At 57.8% G+C, this 22211-nt stretch overlaps 1 protein-coding gene across 5 annotated transcripts in view; it reads left to right on the top strand.

Moving 5' to 3' along the window:
- Nucleotides 1-22211, top strand: part of PIP5K1C (phosphatidylinositol-4-phosphate 5-kinase type 1 gamma) — a 59641-nt gene that overhangs the window by 5697 nt on the left and 31733 nt on the right. For all 5 annotated transcript variants that reach the window (XR_009700883.1, XM_061190742.1, XM_061190741.1 and 2 more), the window contains exon 2: nucleotides 21869-21900. Coding sequence is in view for 4 of the 5 variants with exons in the window: in XM_061190742.1 (XP_061046725.1) it covers nucleotides 21869-21900 (32 nt within the window). In the remaining variant the exon portion in view is untranslated. The remainder of the gene's footprint in view (nucleotides 1-21868; nucleotides 21901-22211) is intronic.

Raw genomic sequence — 22211 nt, 5'->3', positions numbered from 1 at the left:
GCACACATATGGGCCGTTATCCTGGGGGCACGGGGTTGCCGTTGAAGGTTTCGGGCTGTGGTGTACAGGTCAGGTGTCTGTGAGCAGATGCTGCTGAAGACTGCTCGGGCCAGGTGCTGGAGAGGCCCGAATGAGACGGGCACGGTCCTTGTGTGCATGCCAGGGGTGCGGGTGGGGTGTGTGCAAACAGTAAGTGAAGAAAAGAGAGAGAGGTGTAACACGGCAGGGGAGGCGAGTGCCGCGGGGAAGAGCAGAGCAGGGAAGGGGAGAGAAAAACGGGCGTGGGGGGAGCTGATAGAGGCCAGGTACTCAGGAGGGGCGACGGGCGACATCTGAGCAGAGATCTGCAGGAAGGAGGGGATGTGCACTGAGGGAGTGTGGGGAGAGGCTCCCAGGCAGAGGGCACAGTCCGTGCAAAGGCCCTGGGGCAGGACTGTGCCTGGGTTGTTGCAGGAACAGTAAGGAGGCCCATGTGGATGGAGCAGAGTGAGCGAGGGGCAGGGGGGTGGGGCAGGGAGGGGACGGGGCAGGTCGGGCAAGACCTTGTGGGCCGTGGGGAGGACTTGGGCTTTTACCCCGAGGGAGGAGGGATCCCTGGAGGGCTGTGGGCAGAGGAGGGGCGGGGCCTGACTCAGGTGCTCATGAGCTACTTCTGGCCGCTGTGGGGGAAAGACTGTGGGGAGGGAGGGTGGGAGCTGGGGACCAGGGTCGAGGGGACTGTGCTGGTCCAGGTGGTGATGCTGGGACTTGGGCTTGGGTGGAGGCAGGAGGAAGGAGTGATGCAGAGTAGATTTTAGAAGCCGAGTCGACCGGACTTACTGAAGGGTTGAGTGTGGCGGGGGAGGGGAGAGGAGTAGAGGGTGACTCCCAGGTTAGGGTCTGAGACCCTGGAAGGACAAGCTGCCTCAGCTGAGATGGGGGACGGTCGGGCGCAGTGTGAGTATGAGACGTGGAGACGTGGGGGGCAGAGGACCAAGTCTGGAGCCCAGGGGGTGGTTGGGCAGACGGCCATGGGGCGAGGAGGTGGGGACGAGGCAGGGAAAGGGCCTCCTCGTGCAGAGCGATGACCGGGCAGCCGATGGGTCCATGGGGGGACACGTCTTAGCGCCCCTGGCAGGACATGGCCTTTACAGCGTGTGACGAGGGGAGGTGACCAAGGGGGCGGGCGCAGGTGGAGAAGAGGCAGGATGCAGGGTCCCAGCAGCCACGGGAAGCTCATTGGTGAAGCGGCATCCAGGCACGCCTTCCTCTCGGGGATCCCATGAGGATTAGATGAGCCAGCTCATGCGAACCGTCCAGGATGGGGCCCAGCTTGTGGGGAATGGAGGCCCCGTCTCTGCAAGCCAGGTTGGACGCGGAGAAAGCACGGGTCTTTCCTGGGGTTTCCGCAGGATGGGAGGGACGGGCAGCGTTGGCACCCTGAGCCAGCGTGGGATCGGCTCGTTCGATGGCGGCGGCTGTGGGCTGGCATGGGCTCTGGCTGGGGGCGGTTGAGGCGGTGCCCCTGGGCTTGCGTGTGAGCAGGATGAGGAGTGCTGAGGGTGTGGCCCGTAGTGGCTTGGTTGGCACAGCAGAGATGTGCTCACAGGCAGGTGGTTTGTGATCTAGGGGTTGGCTGACTCCAGGAGGGACAGTCCCCAGGTCTGCAAGGCCCCCGAGATGTCAGAGCATCATAAGATGCACGTGATGAACCCAAGGTGAACCGTTCCGAGTTCCCTCCAGCAAGGGTGAGAGCGCCGTGCCTCGCCCATTTCTTCCATCTTTGCCAAACTTACGGCACAAAGGGAGGTCTGGGCATAGTTGCAGTTGTATTTATCATAACGTGAATCAGAGGGAAACGTGAATCAGAGGGAAATGTCTTCACGTATTTTTTCCTTTTAATGTTTCATCTTTGTTTTATTAAAAATGTATCCCAGCAAAGGGAGCAGAGACTTGCCCGCCCAGGTCACACGGCAGTCCAGTGGCACTGGACTGCCTCACCTTGACAGCATCCTGCACTTTGTCAGAGCTGGTAAATGGAGCATCGGCCACCAGGGAGTCCTTGGTGCCTTTGCCCCCACAAGCATTCAGGTCTCCACTCTGTCTTGTCTTGATTCCACACTCACAGACCCCTTTTCACCACTCACCCCATTCCTGCATTTAATCCTACACATCTCAGGACTCTTATTCATTTTCTGGAAGCTGTATACTGATTGTATCTTTCCCATTTTCAAATTACTTACCAGCGTTTTTCTTATTGATCTGTGGGAGCTCTTTATATATTATGGAAGATTTTTTTTTTAAATCCACGATACAAGTAAGTTTAAGTAGGTTTTCCCCATCTTCTCTTAAGATGATTATCAATGCCAGGCAGGTGTTTTTGTTTTCACGTGGTCCCATTTATCAGCCTCTCTCTCTCTTTTTTTTTAGATAGTATCTTCTATTTATTTATTTATTTTATTTATTTTTGGCTGTGTTGGGTCTTCGTTGCTACGTGTGGGCTTTCTCTAGTTGTAGCAAGCGAGGGCTACTCTTCGTTGTGGTGCGCAGGCTTCTCATTGTAGTGGCATCTCTTGTTGCAGAGCACGGGCTCTAGGCACGTGGGCTTCAGTAGTTGTGGTGCGTGGGCTCAGTAGTTGTGGCTCTCGGGCTCTAGAGCACAGGCTCAGTAGTTACGGCACACGGGCTTAGCTGCTCCGCGGCTTGTGGGATCTTCCTGGACCAGGGTTTGAACCTGGGTCCCCTGCATCGGCAGGTGGATTCTTAACCACTGTGCCACCAGGGAAGTCCCTATCAGTCTCTTTTTATGGTTTCCCAGTTTGGTGTCATGATGGAAATGTGTCCTCTGTTCCAAGGTTACAGTTAAATTCTTCTAGTACTTCTATAATTTTACTTATTTTTTTCTTTACATTTAAATTCTTGTGATATTTGGCATTTATCCTGGCATAAGATGTACAAGGGTTTAATTGAGCCAAGTCTTCCCAGGTGGCTCAGGGTCAGCCCAGCCCCACTTCCTGGATAATCTGCTTTTCTCACGGATTTCAGATGCCACCTTGATTACAGACCAGATTCTTGCGTGTAGCTGGTCTATTTCTGGGCTTTCTGTTCGGTTCCCCTCATCTGCCTCTGTCTTCGTGCAAAAGGCATGCCTTCAGCTACAAATAATAACATGCTTACTGGAAAAAAGCAGCAGCCCAGACCTGCAGTCAGTGGAAAGTGAGCATTTATTTGTCTCGACCCTCCGTTTCTACGGAGGTAATGACCGTTATTCCGGATGTTTACCTGTCTCCGTATATATTATTTTTTTTTTAACGTTTTATTTTGAAACCTTTGAAGCCTGCGGAAAGTTGCAGGGACACTCTGGCGACACCCACACGCCCTCTGCCAAGGGAGGGAGGATACGCGGGGCCAGGCTCCGCCTCTGTCACCCCATCGTCACAACTGATCCCCATGCAGCAGCCTCGTGTGATGTACGTTTCTGTTTAAAGACGCCTTGTCTGATGCCAGTTGTTGATTCATTCACGGCGGGGCTGTAACCCTTGCCTGAACGAAGCTCATCTAACACACGTACTGTCCCCGTGAGCACGTCACTGCCCTTCTGCACTTGGGACACCGGCCAGCAAGCACTTCAGCTCTATGCTGGGGGGCAGTTTTAGATGCAGGATCACTCACCAAAAACACAAAAATGCAGAAAACATGGCACTAAAGAGACCACGGAAAGTACACTTGTCTGTGGTCTGAGAGCTGAACCGAGCAGGCAGGGCGTCGCCTGGCGCGGGCTCGCTGGGCACGTGTGTAGGGCACCCGAGACCTCGCTGCCCTGCGTGTGCCTGAGAAGGAGCGTGGCAGCCCTGCGCGTGTGGGTTACAGATAAATTCCAGCCGGTAGGTGGACTTGCAGACGTGGCATCTGTAAGGAAGGAGGACGGAGGACGGGCTGTACGTCCGATAAACAAAGACGCTTTCTGAGCTGAGTGCAGGGGTCACGTGGAGGAAATGGAACATCGGCGCGGCCCGCAGTCGGGATTCACAGTTCTGTGAATTAACCCAAACCGTCCCGTATGGTCACTTTTTTTCCCTCTCCCGGATTCAGTCCAGGATCACACATGGCATTTGGAGACGTGGGGTCGGCGGGGCCCTCCAAGGGCCCGAGACTGGACAAGCCTCCTTCCTGGGCTGACGGCCCCTCTGTGACCCTGACCCAGCCGCCTGAACCCTTCCACCTGCAGAGCCACTGAGAATGTGCCTGGTGACCCCCGGAGCCACCCTCCTTGCCTCGGTCCTCCTCCCCCCTGTACAGTCCGTCCTCTGCCTGCTCCTCCAGGAAGCCCACCCGATTTCCATGGCCGAGTCCGCCCCCCTTAGACCTTCCATGTGGTCATTGTCTGTTGACCTGAGGGCCGTCTCTGCCCAGAGCCTCGGGCCCTGAACTTTGGTGGCAGGCCGGTGCTCAGCCCAGACGGGTGTTAGGCTGTGTCTGTGGCATGAGTGGTGAAGGTTCTGGAACCTTCTTTCACTTAGGGCCTGTGAGTTCTGGATTAACACCCTGCCCCCCACCCCCACCCCTGGCCCTGTCCTTTGCAAGGTTTCCTGTTTACCACTGTGGAAACACTTGCTCTGTGCAGTGAAATGGGGGGGGGGCAGCATGGGCTGCTGGTCAGGGCTTGGCCCCCAGCTGCACCCTCCCCTCCAGCCACAACAGACCCTTTCTTTGCTGTTCCTCGAGAGTGTCCTGTCACCACAGGGCCTTTGCATGTGCCCCCCACCGCCCCCCCAGAATTCAGCTTTCTCATGATTTTTCTTTTCCCTCCTTTGGAAAGCTGCCGTGTGTTTCTGGCACGAGATACAGGCCTGGCCCCACCCTCATACCCACCCCAGGCACCTCTGTTGCCAGCCCCTTGGGAGACACTCGCGGTGCACACCTGCCCTGGTCACACACCTCCTACTGTTGTGTTTGTAAAATGCGAGCAGACCTCGGAGACACTGCAGGTTTGCTTCCAGATCCCTGAAATAAAGCAAATACTGCAATAAAGCAAGTCACATGAATTTTTGGTTTCCCAGCAGATATAAAAGTTATCTTTGGGAATTCCCTGGTGGCCCAGTGGTTAGGACTCTGCGCTTCCAGTGCCGGGGGCACAGGTTTGATCCCTGGTTGGGGAACTAAGATCCCACAAGCCGCGTGCGGCCAGAAAAAAAAAAGTTGTCTTTACAGTATACTGTAGTATTATTAAGTGTACAGTAGCATTATGTCTAAAAAGCAATGCACATACCTTAGTTTAAAAATACTTTATTGCTAAAAAACGCTAACAGTCACCTGAGCCTTCAGAAAGTAGTAATCTTTTTTTTGATAGTAACATAAAAGATCACTGACCACAGATCAGCATAACAATATAATAGTAGGGACAATGTTTGAAATGTTGTGAGAAATAGCACAGTGTGACTCAGAGACACGAAGGGAGCAAATGCTGTTGGGAAAATGGCGCCGATAGACTTCTACAAACCTTCATTTTGTCAAAAACTCAGTATCTGCTCAGTGCAGTAAAGCGAGGTCAGCCTGCAGACCTCATTCTGCACTTAGACTTTTTTCTAAACACTTTTTTGGGTAACAGCTTTGTTGAGATATAATTCACATGCCACATGGTTTTACCTATTTAAAGTGTGCAACTCAGTGGTTTTTACTGTATTCACAGAGTTGTGTGACCATCACCACAATCGATTTTAGAACATTCCCATCACCCCAAAAGGAAGCCCCGTCCCCATGAGCAGTCACCCCCATCCCCCTCCCCAGCCCCTGACAACCACGAATCCACTGTCTGTGTCTGTGGATTTGCCTGTCCTGGACGTTTCCCATCAGTGGAATCACACACTCTGGGTCCTTCTGCGTCTGGCTTCTCTCACTGAGCGTCGTGTTCTCGGGGTCCATCCACGTTGTAGCGAGTGTCGGGGCTTCACCCCTTTTCATGGCTGAGTGATGCTCCCGTGTGTGGAAGGACGTGTGTTTATCATACATCGATGGACATTTGGGGTGTTTGCACCTTTTGGATGCTGTGACTCGTGCTGCTGAGAACATTCACATACAGCCTTTGTGTGGACACGTGTCCTCACTTCTCTTGGGTGGACACCCAGCCATGGTGATGCTGGGTCAGATGGAAACTCCGTTTAACCTTCTGAGGAGCTGCCGCTCCGTTCCCACGGCGGCCGCGCCACTTCCCCTCCCCCATCCTCACCAGGGGGTGGGGGGCTCACCGTGGTCTTGGTGTGCATTTCCCTGACGGTTAGTGATGGTGAACATCTTTTCGTGTGCGTGTTGGACGTTTGTGTGTCCTCTTTGGAGAAACGTCTATTCAAGTCCTTTGCTCGTTTTCCAGTTGGGTTAGTTTTCCTTTCATTACTGAATTGTAGGCGTTCTTTCTGTGTTCTAGACATGAGCCCCTCTTCCGATAGATGATCCACAGTATTCCCTCCCATTCTGTGGGTTGTCTTTCATCTTCTTAGTGGTGTCAGTTTTGACCAGCTTCCATTTCTCTCTTTTTTTCTTCGGCTGCTGTGCCTTGGTTGTTGTAGCGAAGAAATCCCTACCTGACCCAAGGTCATGAGGATTTACTTGTTTTCTTCTAAGGGTTTTATGGTCTCAGCTCTTGCGTTCGTGTAGGTTTGTGATGCGTTTTGAGTTAATTTTGTGTTGCTGTGGGTGGGACCCCAGTGTTTCCCCCGTCCAGTTGTCTGGGCGCCCTTGTGGCCTGGCCTCTGGTCATAGTGGGGGCCAAGACAGACCCTGGCCCTGCCTCCAAGGAAGCCCCCAGTCTGGGAAGCGCTGGAGATGGACCCTAATCACCAGCCATACGTGGGTCCAGTGGTGACAGTGGTGTCAGGGCCTGTCCCCTCCCTGCCCTCACCTCTTGTCGCTGACTCTGCTCTGGCATCACAGCCTCTTGCCGACCGCCCCCCGCCCCCGCTCCAGCTCTGCAGGCACGGTCCTACCCCAGGACCTTTGCACTGGCTCTTCCCGCTGCCTGGGAGGCTGTGCTGGCTCTCAGCTGGCTCTTTCCCGTCTCCTCTCCTGGATGCAGTCGTTGCTCAGGCTGAAGCCTGCCGTCTGGAATCAAGTCCATCCGTCCCCTCTCTATCCTGGGTGACCTCAGGCGAGTGACCTGGTCTCTCCGAGCCTCAACTTCCACATCTGTCACGTGGAGGTAATCATAATACCTGCCTTACGGGTCCATTGGGCAGATTAAACAAATCAATAGCCCTGGCCTCATGGTACAGACTCGGTCAGCGTTAACTCTTTGTCCCTGCTGCCCTGGCTGGTCCCTGGAGTGACTGGAGGGTTGGAGCTGGTGGCTCACACAAAGCAGCCTGTGCCCTGGGGCTCCTGCCCCCTGTGTGCCCTCTGAGCCAAGCCCTGGCGCCCTGGCCCCGGACCTCGTCATGACTCCTGGGGCCATCACCAGGGAGAAGGGGGTGGTGCCGGTGCCCGCGGTCCTGCCAAGTGCCAGGCACCTGCTCCCTGGGCTGTAGATGTGCAGGAGGGTGTGATTGCTGCCCGCACGGGGCTTATGGCTACTAAGGGAGCAGCCACCGGAGGAGCAAAACTATAAAAAAGAAGGTTTAAACCAAGCAGACGTATAAGTGACAGAGAGTGGGGTGAGGAGCCAGCTGCAGCCGGTGGTCAGGGAGGGCCTCTCTGAGGGGGTGGCGTTTGATCCAGGCCTGAATGGTGAGCTGGGGAAGAGCGTTCAGGCAGAGGAGAAACACGTGCAAAGGCCCTGGGGCAGGACTGTGCCTGGCGTGTGTGAGGAGCAGTGAGGGGGCCACGTAGGGGGAACACAGTGGGGGGAGGGAGGAGGAGGAGGTGCGGGCCGGGAGGGCCCTCCATCTGGACAGCTCTCCCATCTCCATCCATTCTTCCCGTTTGTGCCTCAGGGGCCATGTTGAGACCCAGGTAGCATCGGTTAGTTATTGCCGTGTAACAAATTACCCCAGAACTTCGTGGCTTAACATAGTAATAAACATTTATCATCTCACACTTTCTGTGGGTCAAGAATCTTGAGGGTGGCTTAGCCCCAAACCTCGCGGCTCCATCTCTCACGAGGTTGCAGTGAGGCTGTGGGCCAGGCTGGAGGAGCCGCCCCCAGGATGGGTCCCTGCTGTGGCTGTGGGATCAGGCAGCTTGTTTGGCCTTGGAGCCTCTGTTTTCTCATCTGTAAAATGGGGTGCTTGTAGCCCTTGTCTCACTGGGTGGAGCTGGGCAGTCAGCTCCACCATGCCTGGCTCAGAGGGGCCTCAAAGTGCAGGAGCCCCTGTGACACCCCCAGGGCCCAGCCGGCCATCAGGGGCCTGGCTCCTGGTCTGGCCTATAGGGTCTGGTGGCCCCTGGGATATGGTGCCCAGAACTGGACTGTGAGAGCAGTACCCCCCAACCGGCAGTACCACCCCGTGAGCAACCAGGGGGCCTCCGGCCATGGTCCCGCCTCCCTCAGTGCCCTCGGTCTGCTGGAATCCAGTGCGGTGTGTGCCACCCAGCTCGGGCTGCTGGAGAATAAAAATACATCTGGGAGGCAAACTGGGCCAAGAAACCTCGAGCATCAGTCCTGAGATAGCGCATGACCCTCCGCCAGGTGCCTGCAGGGTGAGGGGAGCTCTGTCCCCACCGCGCTCTGGCCACTGTCCTCCGACCTGGCTCCTGTCTGCCGGCCCCTTCCCGAGCACTGACGCTGGCAACCTGGTTTCCCCTGGGGAGCCCCTGTCCAACCCATAGGCAGGGCGCCTCGGCCCTGGGTGAGTGGGACCAGGCCTGGCTGCATCAGAGCCTCCCTGCTCTGGGACTTCATGTGGGGCAAGAGGATGGAGGGGCTGGTCCACCCCACACCCAGGTGCCTGCCGGGGGGGCAGCAGCAGAGCTGAGATGGGGAGACTGAGTCCTCAGGGCCCCCAGCCCAGCAAGGCTTGAAGCCCATCGCCCAGCCTCCTTGGTCTTGCTGGGTTGCAAGCTTTCTCTGTGAGGGGTTGGGTGGTCTCTGTGGGAGCTGATGCTGCCATGATTGTGAATGAGTGGGTGGGGCTGTGTGCCAATAAAATTTTATTTATAACAATTGCAGTGGGGGGTTGAGTCTACAGGGCAGTTTGCTGGCCCTTGACTTACATTAACAAATGTTCCTCCCCCCACACATCTTTTTTCTCCAAGCAGCGTGAATTGGGTTTCTGTCTCGACTCAAAACACCCAAATACTCCTTCTCTGAGCCCAGTTTCCCCCACTGAATAGGCGAGACGAGTAGGGCATCACTCAGGACAGGCAGGGCCGGAAGCACCACGGGCCGTGGCCATTCTGGGCCTTCAGCCCTTTGTCTGATGTCCAGCTCGGGGGAACGTGTCTGAGACTCGTGAGTGCTGCGTCCCCACTGCTCTTCTCTGAGGCTTTTGGTGGTGCTTGTCCTCAGCCTCCTCCATGCAGCCGTCCAGGGTTTCTCGCTCAGCCGATACTCACTGAGGTCCACTCCATACCCAGCCCTGGGCTGGTGCGGGGGCACTGAGGGGGCTGGAGAGGGGAAGCCTGCCCCGTGGAGCTCTCAGTGGAGTCAGGAGAGTGCCAAAGGTGGGGTCGCAGTGTCGTGCCGGAGGGAGAGACCCAGGCCGCCAGGAGAGGGTAGAGCCGGGACTGCTGAGGTCCCAGGATGGGCGTGGGGAAGGCGAGCTCTACCTGGGTGTGAACCGTATGCGGCTTCCCTCACCCCAGCACCCAAATCCGCAGAGGAGGTGCGGTGATAGTGTGGGCCCGGCGGAAGGCTGCTCACGGCTAGGCACGTCTGTGCCCCGGGGCAGAGCGAAAGTCGGTCATCCAACGTGAGGTGAGCCTGCGCTCCGTGCCAGGCCGGTGCCGGCCCTGGCAGCGACTCTGTCCTTGAGCCCAGTGGAGGCGGGGACAGGTGGCCAGATGGCCGCAGGGCCCCAGGCCAGGTGCAGGACACAGTCGGCAGCACGGCTCCACCCGGAGGGTCAGGGAAAGCCCCAGAAAGGGTTCAGGAGGAAGCTACTGGTTGCTGTGCGGACGGGCCGGCCCAGCTTGGCCTGGTGGCCTGAGCACCTCCGAGAGTTGCCCTCGGGGGCTCAGTGAGTCTGCAGGGACCCAGGTGCACACGGGGCCCTGGGGACCCCCTGGAGCTCCACTTAGCTCACACTTTGCACGGGAGACAATCCCCACCCGCCCCAGGACAGAAAGATTTTCTCCTTGATTTCCTTCTAAAGTTTTTTTATCTTTTGCTTTTAAGTCTTTCCCCATCCAGGGTTGATTTCTGTGTACGGTGTGAGGCAGGGGTCCCCAGCAACTGGTTGTCTGGGTGTCAGGTGGACGTTCCCCAGCAGACCTGCAGCGCCCTGTCACATACCGTCTGGCGGGAGGCTGCTCTCAGCTCCCCTGATGCCTGCCCTGCCCGGGGCTCAGGCCGCCCAGCTGGCTCCCCGCAACCGTCGAGTCTGCTGAGAAGGGGGGGTGGCCCTGGCCCTGGAGGGTAGCCACAACTCCCTCCCCACACAGAGGACTCTGGAAAGGAACCCAGGCACGCGAGGATGTTATTCGAAGGGCGAGGGTTGTGTGGCTCCCTGGAGATGTTGGTGTGAAGGGACACGAGGCCAGGAACCAGATGGGAGGGTGTGAAGTGGGCCATGCTCGCTGAGGGGGAGCTCAGACCTCGCGTGGCTGCACACCTGGGTCGGCAGGGGTGCGTGTGGTGCCTGCGCCCCCATGACCGTCCCCACCAGACTCGCCAACTGAACATGCGTGATGAACGGAAGAAAGTGGGGGAGGGTGACGATGGGAAAACTAACAAGGTGCGTTTGGGGACGGCTTTCTATGTGCCTCAGACTCCTCTCCACACCCTGGGAGCTCAGCACTGTTCTTACCTGTTTGGCAGGTGGGTAAACTGAGGCTCAGGGAGGTTGGGACTTGCCCCTGAACTGCCAGGCTAGGAGGGGAGCTCCCCGTGTCACCTCGCGAGCTGGCGCTGTTCTGCCTCTAGGTACAGGGAGCTGGTGGGCGAGGCTGCCAGTCTGACTCTGAGCTCCTTAGGAGCCAGATTGAAGTGGGAAATGGGACTGGCAACTGCTTCATGGTGAGAAAAGAGGCCTTATTTCCTGGTGCCAGGACCTCGTGTGTCTTGACGGCTTGAGTTGATGAGATACCTTTGCTAAGAGGGGGCCCTTTCCATTTGTCCCCCTGCCCCCAGCCCCGCGCTGTTGGGTGAACGGGCCCAGAGCTGTGTGGCAGCACAGCTGGCTCTCCGAAGGCCTGGCCTCCTGGGAGCGTGTTTGCACACAGTGCACTTGTCCGGGCCTCTGCATCTCTCCGCCAGCTGCTGGATGGGCAGCCGGGGGCGGGGAAGGGGCTTGCCCCGGAGCCCAGTCGATCTCAGAGGCCGAGAACCCCACCTAGGCCCCGGGGCTTGCTGGCCACGCAGCCTTGGTCAAGCTCCGTGGCTCCAACCCCTGGTTTACCTGGAAACGGCACCAGAGCCTTCCTCCCCCTCAGGCCTGCGATGTGGCTCTCGGTGCGGCGAATGGTGACGCTGCAGCCTTTGAACTCGCCGGACCTCTGGGCCTCAGCCTCCCTGGCTATGAAGTGGGTCCAATGGTGATTACCTCCCAGGGGTGTCGAGAGGGTTGGAGACTCAGCTAGTGGGGCGCCAGCCCAGCGCAGGCGGGGGCTGTGTGTGTGCCGTAGCCTTGTATTACGGGGCACCTCAAACAGAATGCAAGGCAGACAGGATAGTACGAGTAAGTATATTTTTATCATGAAATATTTTAAACACCCAGAGAATAGTATAATGAACCCCCATGTACAGGCTCTGCCCCCCGTACCACACATCTTTATATTTGCTCCAGGTCTCCCCCGGCACTGCTGATGTCAGGCCGGGTCATTCCCTGGGGGTGTCCTGGGCGCTGTGGGGTGTGGGGCAGCATCCCTGCCGCCACCCACTGGACGCCAGGAGCCTCGCAGTGGTGACGACCACAGATGTCCCCAGACATTGTGCAGTGTCCCCTGGGAGCAGGCCACCATGGGTGAGAACCACCTTTAGGTCACTCCCCTCACCAGGACGCCTGGGTGGCCTCTGCTGGGTCTCCTCTGACTCTGCACGGAAACTGCTTGCTGACCCCTGACTTAAGGGATAAACAAAAAAAGATTTGTTTAACCTGCATAGTAACACATTGCTGTCTTTTATTGTGTGCTTTTCTGGGTGTTTAAACTCTCTTCTTATTAAACATTAGGCAAGGAACCAGTTTCCTCTGGAGTATTTTATCTGTAAAACAGGACCCTATACCTAAGGGATGCTCACTGAGTTTGTTACGAGTGAATGAATGAAGGAATGAATGAATGAATGAACAGACAGAATATCGTCTGGGAAGTCGCTTACCGGGGAAAATTTTTCATTCCTCACCTGGTTCCATTCACTGTTCCGGGGTGCAAAGTGATAAATGCAAAATCATAAGAGGAAACATATGCAGGAGGAAGGAAATACCTTGTATTAATCCCCACACATTTTTTGGAGACCTGCCATCTGTTCTGAAGTTCCAGACCATGGCCTGAGTCCTCCCGCGGTGAGGCCCCACTCACTATGCCGCAGCCCCAGCTGGTTGGTGGCTGTGGACTTGGAGCCACCTGGCTGTGACGGGGAATCAGACCTCGGGTGTGGATTCCTCCCGTGGGCCCAGCCAAGCCCCGCTGTGGGCCGGGCGGTGCTTCGCAGTGTCCGTGTCTTCATCCATCCATTCGCTGACTCAGCGAGCACCTGCTGTGCGCTGAGCGCTGCTCTAGGCATCAGCTGCCACCTCCACAGGCCGTCTCCCACGTGTCCCCAGCCCTGCATGTCCAGCCACCTCCAGGATGTCCCTCCCGGGCCCCTGTCTCAGTGATAGGGGTCCCAGCCCCACTTCCTCCCATAGCGGGGTCTCCTCATCCTTGCCGTCCCCCTCTGAGATTGCTCCCCCATCCGTCCATCCCCTTCTCTCCATCCCAGCCTCCCCTGCCCCAGCTCCATTAGACCTGTAGTTACTATGCTCCTACTGTGTGCCAGCAGGCGGGCTAGGTCTGGGGAAGCGGCTGTGAACGAGACAGTCTGGTCTCTGCTCTCCCAGGAAGGAGCAAGGCGATCAAGAAGTTAGCTTCAGACAGTGATGTGTATCATGAAATAAACGGGCGCGGTAGAGGGTGCAAGGGGTCGGGGGTGGGAAGGGGCCGGCGTGGTTGAGGAAGGTCTCTAGGAGGAGACATTCACGCTGAGACCCGAGCACAGAGGACAGGAGCCAGCCACGAGGAGGTGTAGGGATAGCGCGTCCCAGGCAGAGGGCACAGCAAGTGCAAAGGCCCTGAGGTAGGCACGTGCCTCCTCCAACGTGTGATGAGCAATGCCTGTTACGTCGGGCCTGGCACGCTGGTGCTCAGTAGTGTCCACTACTGCCCCTGTGATCACTCACATTCTTTGGGCAGAATCTGTTCAAAAATGTGTTTCTCCAAAGTTCAAAAACACCTGACATCAAAGGTGAAAATTCACCTTTAACCTGGAGGAAAAAGATTTTATTAAGAAAATCTTCAACCGTACTGAAAAGTTGAAAGAATTGAACAGTGGACACTGGACACTGACTGATTACCGCTTGGATCCTACAATTAACATTTTGCTGTATTTACTTCATCCCTCCATCCACCTGCCCATCACTCATCCATCCTTCTCTCCATCTGATTTTACGGATGCATTTCAGAGTTGCAGACATCAGCACACTCCACCTGAAACACTTACATATGTGTATCGTTAACTAGAGTTTGATATTTTTCAACATGTTCTTTGGGACGTTAACTACCCTGATCAGTTATTAACTCTGGACTTCTTAGCCTTCCCTGTCATTAATGCTGGCGGTGAAAGTCTGAGGTAATATAAAAATATGAAAGTCCTTTATTTCTGTCACTGTGTGGTGTTGACCCCAGATTCGCATCTATTCAGTGTCACACCAGGTGTGACCCTGGTGAAGGAAGGATTAGCAGCTGCCCTGTTAACGTCTGTTAATCAGAGAGGTCGTCTACATTTGACAGATTAAAATTAACCCAAGTGTGAAACCATGGATAGGCAGACATATAAGAGCAGACGGTGGGTGCAAAGGGCAGAAACTCCCAGATCCCACTTCTTCCCGACGTGTCTGCAACATGACCTCAGGTGAGTCACTGGTATCTGTCTGGCCACCTTGCTCCGCTCCATTTAATTCAATGATTGGTCAGTTGGTTCTCTTAGATTTTCTAAAATTTTGTCTTTTTTCTTTTCAATATTCATTCCTTTTCTTTTTTCTTACTGCATTGGCCAGTGCCCCCACTGGAGTGGTAACCCTCACAGCTGCACTCCTTGTCTTGTGGTTGATATTAATATGTTTACTGTGTTTGCTTTGTATTTTTTTTTGTTTTGTTTTTGTTTTTGTTTTGGCCACACTGCTCGGCATGTGGGATCTTAGTTCCCCGACCAGGGATCGAACCCGTGCCCCCTGCAGTGGAAGCGCAGAGTCCTAACCACTGGACTGCCAGGGAATTCCCCTACTTATTTATTATTTTTTTAAATAAATTTATTTATTTAATTTATTTATTTTTGGCTGCGTTGGGTCTTTGTTGCTGCGCGTGGGCTTTCTCTAGTTGTGGCGAGCGGGGGCTACTCTTCGTTGCGGTGTGCGGGCTTCTCATTGCGGTGGCTTTTCTTGTTGCAGAGCACGGGCTCTAGGCTCAACGGGCTTCAGTAGTTGTGGTGCGTGGGCTCAGTAGTTGTGGCTCTCGGGCTCTAGAGCACAGGCTCAGTAGTTGTGGCACACGGGCTTAGTTGCTCCGCGGCATGTGGGATCTTCCCGAACCAGGGCTCGAACCCGTGTCCCCTGCGTTGGCAGGTGGATTCTTAACCACTGCGCCATCAGGGAAGCCCGGCAGGTGGATTCTTAACCACTGCGCCACCAGGGAAGCCCACCCTACTTATTTTTAAGTAAAGGTGGTTCCTGCCTCACGACCCACCCCCGCTTTTTTTTTTTTTTCCCCTTTCCTGTAGTTTCTTTGTAGTTTTTTGGACATGACTTTCATGTTGAATTTTATGGGACACTTTTTTGGATTCTGAGATGTGATCGTAAGGTTTTTCACCTTTGGCCTGGAGTAACTTCCTAAATTTCTCCAAACCCGTGCGTCCCCTTCTGTAAAATGGTGGTAATGAAATGTCATTAAATCAGGTGGGGTCTGGCTCAGGTACTCGCCGGCGTCTTCTGGGCACTGTGGCGGTAACAGACCACGAAGGGCAAGAACGTGGATCCAGGCAAGTGAGGATGTTGGCCTTGTCTATGTAGATCTGCTCGCATTTCAAGAAACCCAGGTTTATCTCCAAAACATTGTGATTTTGAAAGTTGACTCAACTCACATCAACGCTGTACGTCCAGAAAGAAAGCCCAGGTAGGGGGTTTCTGATGGTGTAACTGAGGGATATACTTGCCGAGCACGGGGTTGTGGAGTCAGGGGCGCCTGGGTTCTCACCTCTGCCTGTTGCTTTCCCATGGGGACCGTCGCCTCAGGTCCCCATGCAGACTGGGGAGGCCAGTCCCCATGTCACCTGGTCAGTGTGGCGTTAGGGATGAGTGGCGGGACGGGGTGGGCGGTCTGCGGGACAGGGCCCGCACAGCGCCCAGCACAGCGGGAGGGCGCGATGCTGGCTGTCACTGCCGTGGTAAACGTCTCGTCCGAGGGCTTTCGACCACAGGGACTAGGGCAGACGGTCTCACCTGGGCGACCCTGTCCCCTGAGACCCTGTCCCCTGTGGTCGTCACGACTGGGCGGCCCCTGGCGTCCAGTGGGGGGGACAGGGATGCAGCTCCACATCCCACAGCGCCTAGGACGGCTCCACAGAGAGTGACCCGGCCCTCGTGTCTGCAGTGCTGGGGGGGCGGGCTGGGTCAGCGAGTGGGCTTTGGGGGTGCCCGGAGCCCCCCACACTGTCCGCAGAGGGGAGAGGAGAGGCCGAGGCCGGGCTGTGCGGAGTGTCACAGCTGACACGACGGTGGGTCCTCCACGAGGTGAGAGCAGGAGGTGGGGGCAGTGACTTCTGTCTGGTTTGACTGCAGTTGTGTGCGCGTGGAATCAGGAGCAAAACCTCGGGCTTGATCTTGCGTGTCTTCGCTTCACTTCTCCAGTAGCTGATTCTTACTGTGTTTCATGGATGCCTGGCCCCAGGATGGGTTGGAAATAGAAGGAAAAACTGGTCCTTCCCCACAGGAGGTTGGGGGAGCGGCGGCCTGGAGGGTTGGCTGACCTTCCTGAGCTCAGACACCTCCATCTGGTTGCACGACCCCGTTTCAGAGGTGGGGACACTGAGGCCTGCATCCTCTTGCTTTGCAGCATCACTGCCAGAGGGGCAGGGTCTGGAGGAGGCTCTGGTGCCGCACATCACTGGGTGGTGTTTTTGCAACTAAAGGGATTCATTCCTTAAAAAAAAAATTTTTTTGAGATAGAGTTCACATACCGTAAAATTCACCCTTTTAAAATACACAATTCAGTCGTCTTTATTATGTTTGCTTTGTTGTGCCACCACCACCAAAATCTAATTCTAGAACGTTCCATCCCCCCAAAAAGAAACCAGTCCCCATGAGCAGTCAGTCCCCATCCCCTCCCACGAGCCCCTGACAGCCAGGAACCCACTCTCTGTCTCCGTGGATCTGCCTGTCCTGGATGTTTCCCATCAATGGAATCACCCACTGTGTGTCCTTCTGCGTCTGGCTTCTCTCGCTGAGCATCGTGTTCTCAGGGTCCATCCACGTTGCAGCGAGTATCAGTGCTTCATGCCTTTTTAAGGATGAGTGATCTGTCGTGTGGCACGTTTAATGCTTTTGTGAGCGTGAGGAATGCAAGTTGGGCAGAGGAGGTAAAGTGCTCTCTCCTTTATCCCTCTCCCAAAGGAGTCCCTGAAACTGGATCCTTATATTCCTCTCAGAAGTGCTCTCGGTGTGGAGGTGTGGTACCTGCGTCAGTCAGCTACTGCTGTGTAACAGCCACCTCGGAGCTGCGTGGCTGCAAACTGCACACGCTTGCCTGTGCTTCTGCCATCTGGGTCGGGTTTGGCGGGCGGCACGAAGTCTAGGAGGCTCCTGTGCTCACAGGCCTCGGGGGAGGGGGCTGCCTGCCCCTCCCCGCCAGGGGGTCTCCCCCAGGGCCCCAGCAGGGACCCCGAGGGTGGAACCAGAAGCTGCCCGCCTTCCTCACGTCACACAGTCCCTTCCGTCGAATTCTGTAGCTCAGAGTGAGTCACACGGCTGCTGGCCACAGAGCCGACTGTCCTTATGGGTTACAAGCAGATTTCCCGGTGTGACTTGTCGGCGGCCCGGCCTCACCGGGGGCCCCAGCTTCCTGCCATGCCCATGGGATGCCCGGCTTCCCCGCGGCCTCCCTGCAGGACTCTGCTTCTGTGGCCAGACCTTTCCAGCTAATAGGGGAAGTGAGTGAGCGCTGGCCCTGGCACCACTTCCTGCTTTCTCAGGGTTGCAGGCCCGACGGCCTTGTGCTTTCTTGTTTGCTGAGTCGGGGAGCCAGCCCTCTCCTGGGCACCAGGCGGGCAGTGCTCAGGGCACAGCCCCTGCAGTGACCCCACAGGCCTCATGCCCCCTGCCGCCCCCTTCTAGCGGGACCTCTCCCCTTCAGCACCCAGAGAGCTCTGCAGGTGCCTGTTGGCAGGTGACAAAGCAGACCTGGTTCCCTGTAGTTGGGGGAAGATACAACACACAAGCACCAGGTGGGGCCAAGTGGTGGGAAGAGAGAAAGCCTAGAGGTGGGGAGAGTGGCCTCAGAGGGGCAGTTTGGGGCAAGGTGGTCGGGGGACGGCTTTTCTGAGGGGGTGATGTCTGAGCCAGGTCTTGGATGAAGCAAGGGAGCAAACCCTGCAGGGGTCTTGGGAAGGTTATTTCAGGTGGTAGGAACAGTCCGTGCAAAGGCCCTGGGGCAGGACCAGGCCTGGCATGTTGGAGGAACAGCGAGGAGGCCTGTGTGTCTGGAGCAGAGTGAGCAAGGGGGGGAGAGGGAGGGGGGAGGGCAGGGAGGGGACGGGGCAGGTTGTGCAGGTCTCTGTGGGCCACAGGGAGGACTTGGGCTTTTACCCCCAGGGAGGTGGGAGCCCTGGAGGGCTGTGGGCAGAGGAGGGGCGGGGCCTGCTTCAGGTGCTCACAGGTGCCCCCTGGTGGCTGCTGCAGGGAGGGCAGACTGGAGGGAGGGTGGTAGCTGGAGACCAGAGGGGAGGGGACTGAGCTGGTCCAGGTGGGAGAGGATGGGGGCTGAGAGGAGCCGGTGACAGTGGTGGATTCTGGGTAGACGTCAAGGTAGAAAAAACCTAGTGGTTTTGCTGAAGGACAGATGTTAAGGCCCCTCCCCGGGTCCTTGGGGAGCTTTCTTTGCCTCATTTTCCACATCAAATGTAGAGAAGTGGTCCTGTGTGTGCCGAGGAGGGGGTGGGTCCCTCGTCAGCGGGCTTCAGAGGTGTCTGCTGGGAGCCCAGCCCGAGGCACAGCTGTGCCCCCAGATTCCCCCAGGTCTCAGCCCTGCAGCGCCTCACACTCTCCCCCTCCCCCCGGCTATTTTTAAAACTTAATTTCCTTGAAAACGGGGTGGCTCATTCAAAAGATAATTGGTCACATCTTGGGCTGGGAGGAGTTCGACATCCTGGCGTGGTCCCTGCCGCCCCCGGCCCGGCTGGTGGAAGTGGGTGCAGGAACCGCGTGGCCCCTGGCAACAGGGCCACCTGGTCACAGGGGCGACGGACAGACGAGGTTCCAAAAGGGAATTGCAGAGAGTGAGTGAGGGCATGTGGATGGCAGGACCCGGGGAGGCCATGAGGGGGCCCCTCCGACGGGACGTCGGCGAGTGTCCGGGCAGAGGGCGCGGCGCCGTCCCCGGTGTGCCATCCATTCCCTGTCCTCCCCTCGCTCTGTCCCTGCCACCCCTGCCCTGTGACCTGGGCCAGCGTGGAGCCTGCCTGCTGCCCCTGCTGGCCTCACGCCTGGGGGTATTCCGGGTGGGATGCGTCTCCCCCTTCACCAGCCAGCGTGTGAGTTGGGCAGGAGAAGCAGGGGGGCCTGGGGGTGAGATCCAGGCACAAAGCGGGGAGACCCTGAGGACAGTCCCTCAAGTGTCCCCAGGCAGGGCGGACCCGGCTGGGACTTTGCGTCCGATGCTGGTGTTGGCCAGGCTGCTCCCACAGGCCTGAGACTGCAGAGGTCTCGGTGGTGGGCTGGGGCTTGGGGGGGAATCGAGACCACCGTGTTGGACCAGCTGGACCCCGGGATGAGGGGCCGGGAGCTGCAGAGGACTCGGGTGGGCACAGGGGTTGGGCTGTGGACTTGGGTGCCCCAGGTGGGCCGAGAAGGGGCTGCCTGGGGCCCCCAGACGAAGTCTGGAATGTTCTGCGCGGTCCACTGCCGCTTCCTGCCTTGTTCCCTCTTCCTTCCCCCACACCCCAGACACAAAACCATGCATTGTTCTGCTGTTGGACAGCCAACGAAAATATTATGTCGGCTTTCCAGCACCTTCCGCCACCCCCCGGGCCTCGGGAGGGGCTGAGCCCAGGTTCGTCCCTGTGGCCCGGGAGCCCGGGCTGGGAGGCCCGCGTTTTGCCGGCGGGCGTGGCTGGTGTGACCCACACGTGGCTGGCGTTTCCCATTCTGGTGGTGGTATGCGCCTTCCAGGGCCTGTGGGCTTTGTCCTCTGGGGGTGGGGGTCCCTTCTGTGGGCCCTGCTGCCACGAAGCGCCCAGCTGGCTGCCCACCTGGCCTCAGTTTCCTGTCTTCTGGGGGTCGCGCACAGAGATGGGCGCTCAGGGGAGTCCCCACCCTGCCCAGCCTGACTGCACCACGGCCGTGTCGTCTTGGGTTTATGTTCTTTATTGAGAGATAATTCACAGATAGCATAAAATTCCCTATTAAGTGTACAATTCAGTGTTTCTTGCACAGTGTCGTGCAGCCGTTACCACTGATTCCAGAACATTCTCATCCTCCCAGAGGAAGCCGAATGCCCGTTCGCTGTCAGTCCCCACCCCCCAGCCCTGGCCCGAGCCGGGTGGATAGAGTGGGTGTTCTGACCCCTGACCCCTGACCTGGGCCTGCTGCTCCCCGGCTGCCCTTGCTCCCCCCGCCGCCCCCCCGTGGCCATCTCTCCTCCCCCACCCCTACCTCCCCTGGACGGCCTTGTCCACTCTTGGGGCTCGACCCCCTCTACCCCCAAACAGCTGCCTACAGCCCTGTCTCCAGCCTGGGCCTCCCTGAGCTCCCGACTCAGGGTCCAGCTGCCCCTTGACATCTTCACGCAGAGGGTTCACGGGGGTCTCGCACTCAGCATGGCCACCCTGCACCCGACCACCCCCAAAACCCGCTCCTGCCCGGTCCCCCATCTTGGCCGAGGCAGCTCTCTCCTTCTGTGAGTTGCTCCAAGATCCTGAGTCATTCCCGACTCCTCACTTTTCTTCACTCCGCCCCCAGTGCGCACAGCCTGTCTATCCTGACTTCAGAGCTAACCAGAATCCGCCCACTTCTCACTCACCCCTCCACGGCAGCCACCCTGGTCCACCCCATCATCTCCCACCTGGACCAGCGCGGTCCCCTCCCCACTGGTCCCCAGCTCTGTCCTCACCCTGTCTGTCCTCCCACGGCCACCAGAGGGCACCTGTGAGCACCTGAGTCAGGTCCGGTGTGTTTCCCATCCCTGGCCCTGCAGGACTCCCACCTCCCTGGGGTAAAAGCCCAAGTCCTCCCTTGCTGATCTGACCCCCCACCTGTCACCCCAAGTCATCCTGTTGGCACTCGCTGCACTGTCCAGGCCCTTCTCTGCTCCCCCTGGGCTGTGAGCCCTTGAAGGCGGGGGCCGGGACTGTCCTGGTCACCACTTGCCTCCCCTCTCCAAGCTGACACCTGGTAGATACCGGTGTCTGAGTTTCCTGTTGCAGCTGTGACAAATCACCACAAACTTGACCTAAAACCACACAGACTGGTTCTCTCACAGTCCTGGAGGTCAGGAGTCTAACTCGGGCCTCACGGGGCTAAATCCAGGCCTGGGCAGGGCTTGTCCTTCCGGAGGCTCCAGGGCAGCATCGGTTCCCGCCTTTTCCAGCTTCTAGAAGTGCCGCATCCCTGGCTTGCGGCCCCTCCTGCATCCTCACAGCCAGCAACGCAGCCTCTCCCGTCTCTCTCTGCCTCTGACCCTCCCACCTCCCTCTTATAAGGACCCTGGGATGATGCTGGGTCCCCCCGGGGAATCCAGGGTCATCCCCGTCTCAGGGGCCTTAACCCCACCTTTAAAGCCCATTCTGGGATCAGGATGTGGACATCCTTGGGGCGACGGATATCTGCTGATCACACTCACTGAACAGATAATCCTCAGCAGAAGCCTGCTTTCTGGGTGAGGACACCAAGGTCAGAGGGGTCAGTGGTTGGCCTGAGGCCTCCCCGCGTGAGCCTCCTGGGCCCCCCGGACCCCAGCTGGGAGCCGTGTGGGTGGGAGCCAGGCAGCATCCTTGGCTGGCCCGGCTGCCTCGGGAGCCGCGCCATCACTCCAGCCTGGGCCCCAGCGCCGACCGCTGCTGCCCCGTCCCTGCGACGACCACCTGCCCTCGCCTGGGGCCCTCCTGGCGGTGGGCCGTGCCATTTCTCCTCTCCCGTCCCCGCCCCCCACCCCCGTCTGCGCAGCCACGTCGGGGTGGTCGCTCCCCCAGCTTCTCCCACCTCGGGGCCCCTCGTCCAGCCCGCCTGCATCACGTCCCCAGGCCCGTCGCCCATGTGGGGTCCTCACGGCCTTCCCAGGGGTGCAGGGTGCATGTATGGGGGCGCCCCCGTGTCCAGACTGAAGTCTCCCTTCTCTCCCTCAGGTTCGGCCCCGAAAAAGACGACCCCAGTGGAGGTGAGTGTCCCATGGGCCCTACCCTGGCCTGCCTCGCGAAGGTGGACCGGAAGTGCCCGGCCCAGCCCGCGTCCTGCTCTGTGGCCTCGGGCATCTCCCTGCACCTCTCTGGGCCCCAGATGCTGGCCAAGCAAATAAGCAACTGTCATCAGACGGTGAAAACCTGTCTGTCCCGCCAGCGTCTTGAGTTTCAGGGAGGGGTGGGGAGGGCGGGGAGGGCCCCGAGGACCCTACCCTGGGCTGTCCAGGGAGCGGGGAGGCGGAAGGGGCCTGGAGAGGGTAGTGCCACCGCCCGCCAGCCGCGCCTCCAG

Source organism: Eubalaena glacialis, chromosome 4 (assembly GCF_028564815.1).
Source record: "Eubalaena glacialis isolate mEubGla1 chromosome 4, mEubGla1.1.hap2.+ XY, whole genome shotgun sequence".
NCBI classification, from domain to species: Eukaryota; Metazoa; Chordata; class Mammalia; order Artiodactyla; family Balaenidae; genus Eubalaena; species Eubalaena glacialis.
The sequence above is the reverse complement of the archived record's forward strand: the minus strand, read 5'-3'. Positions and strand labels throughout refer to the sequence as shown.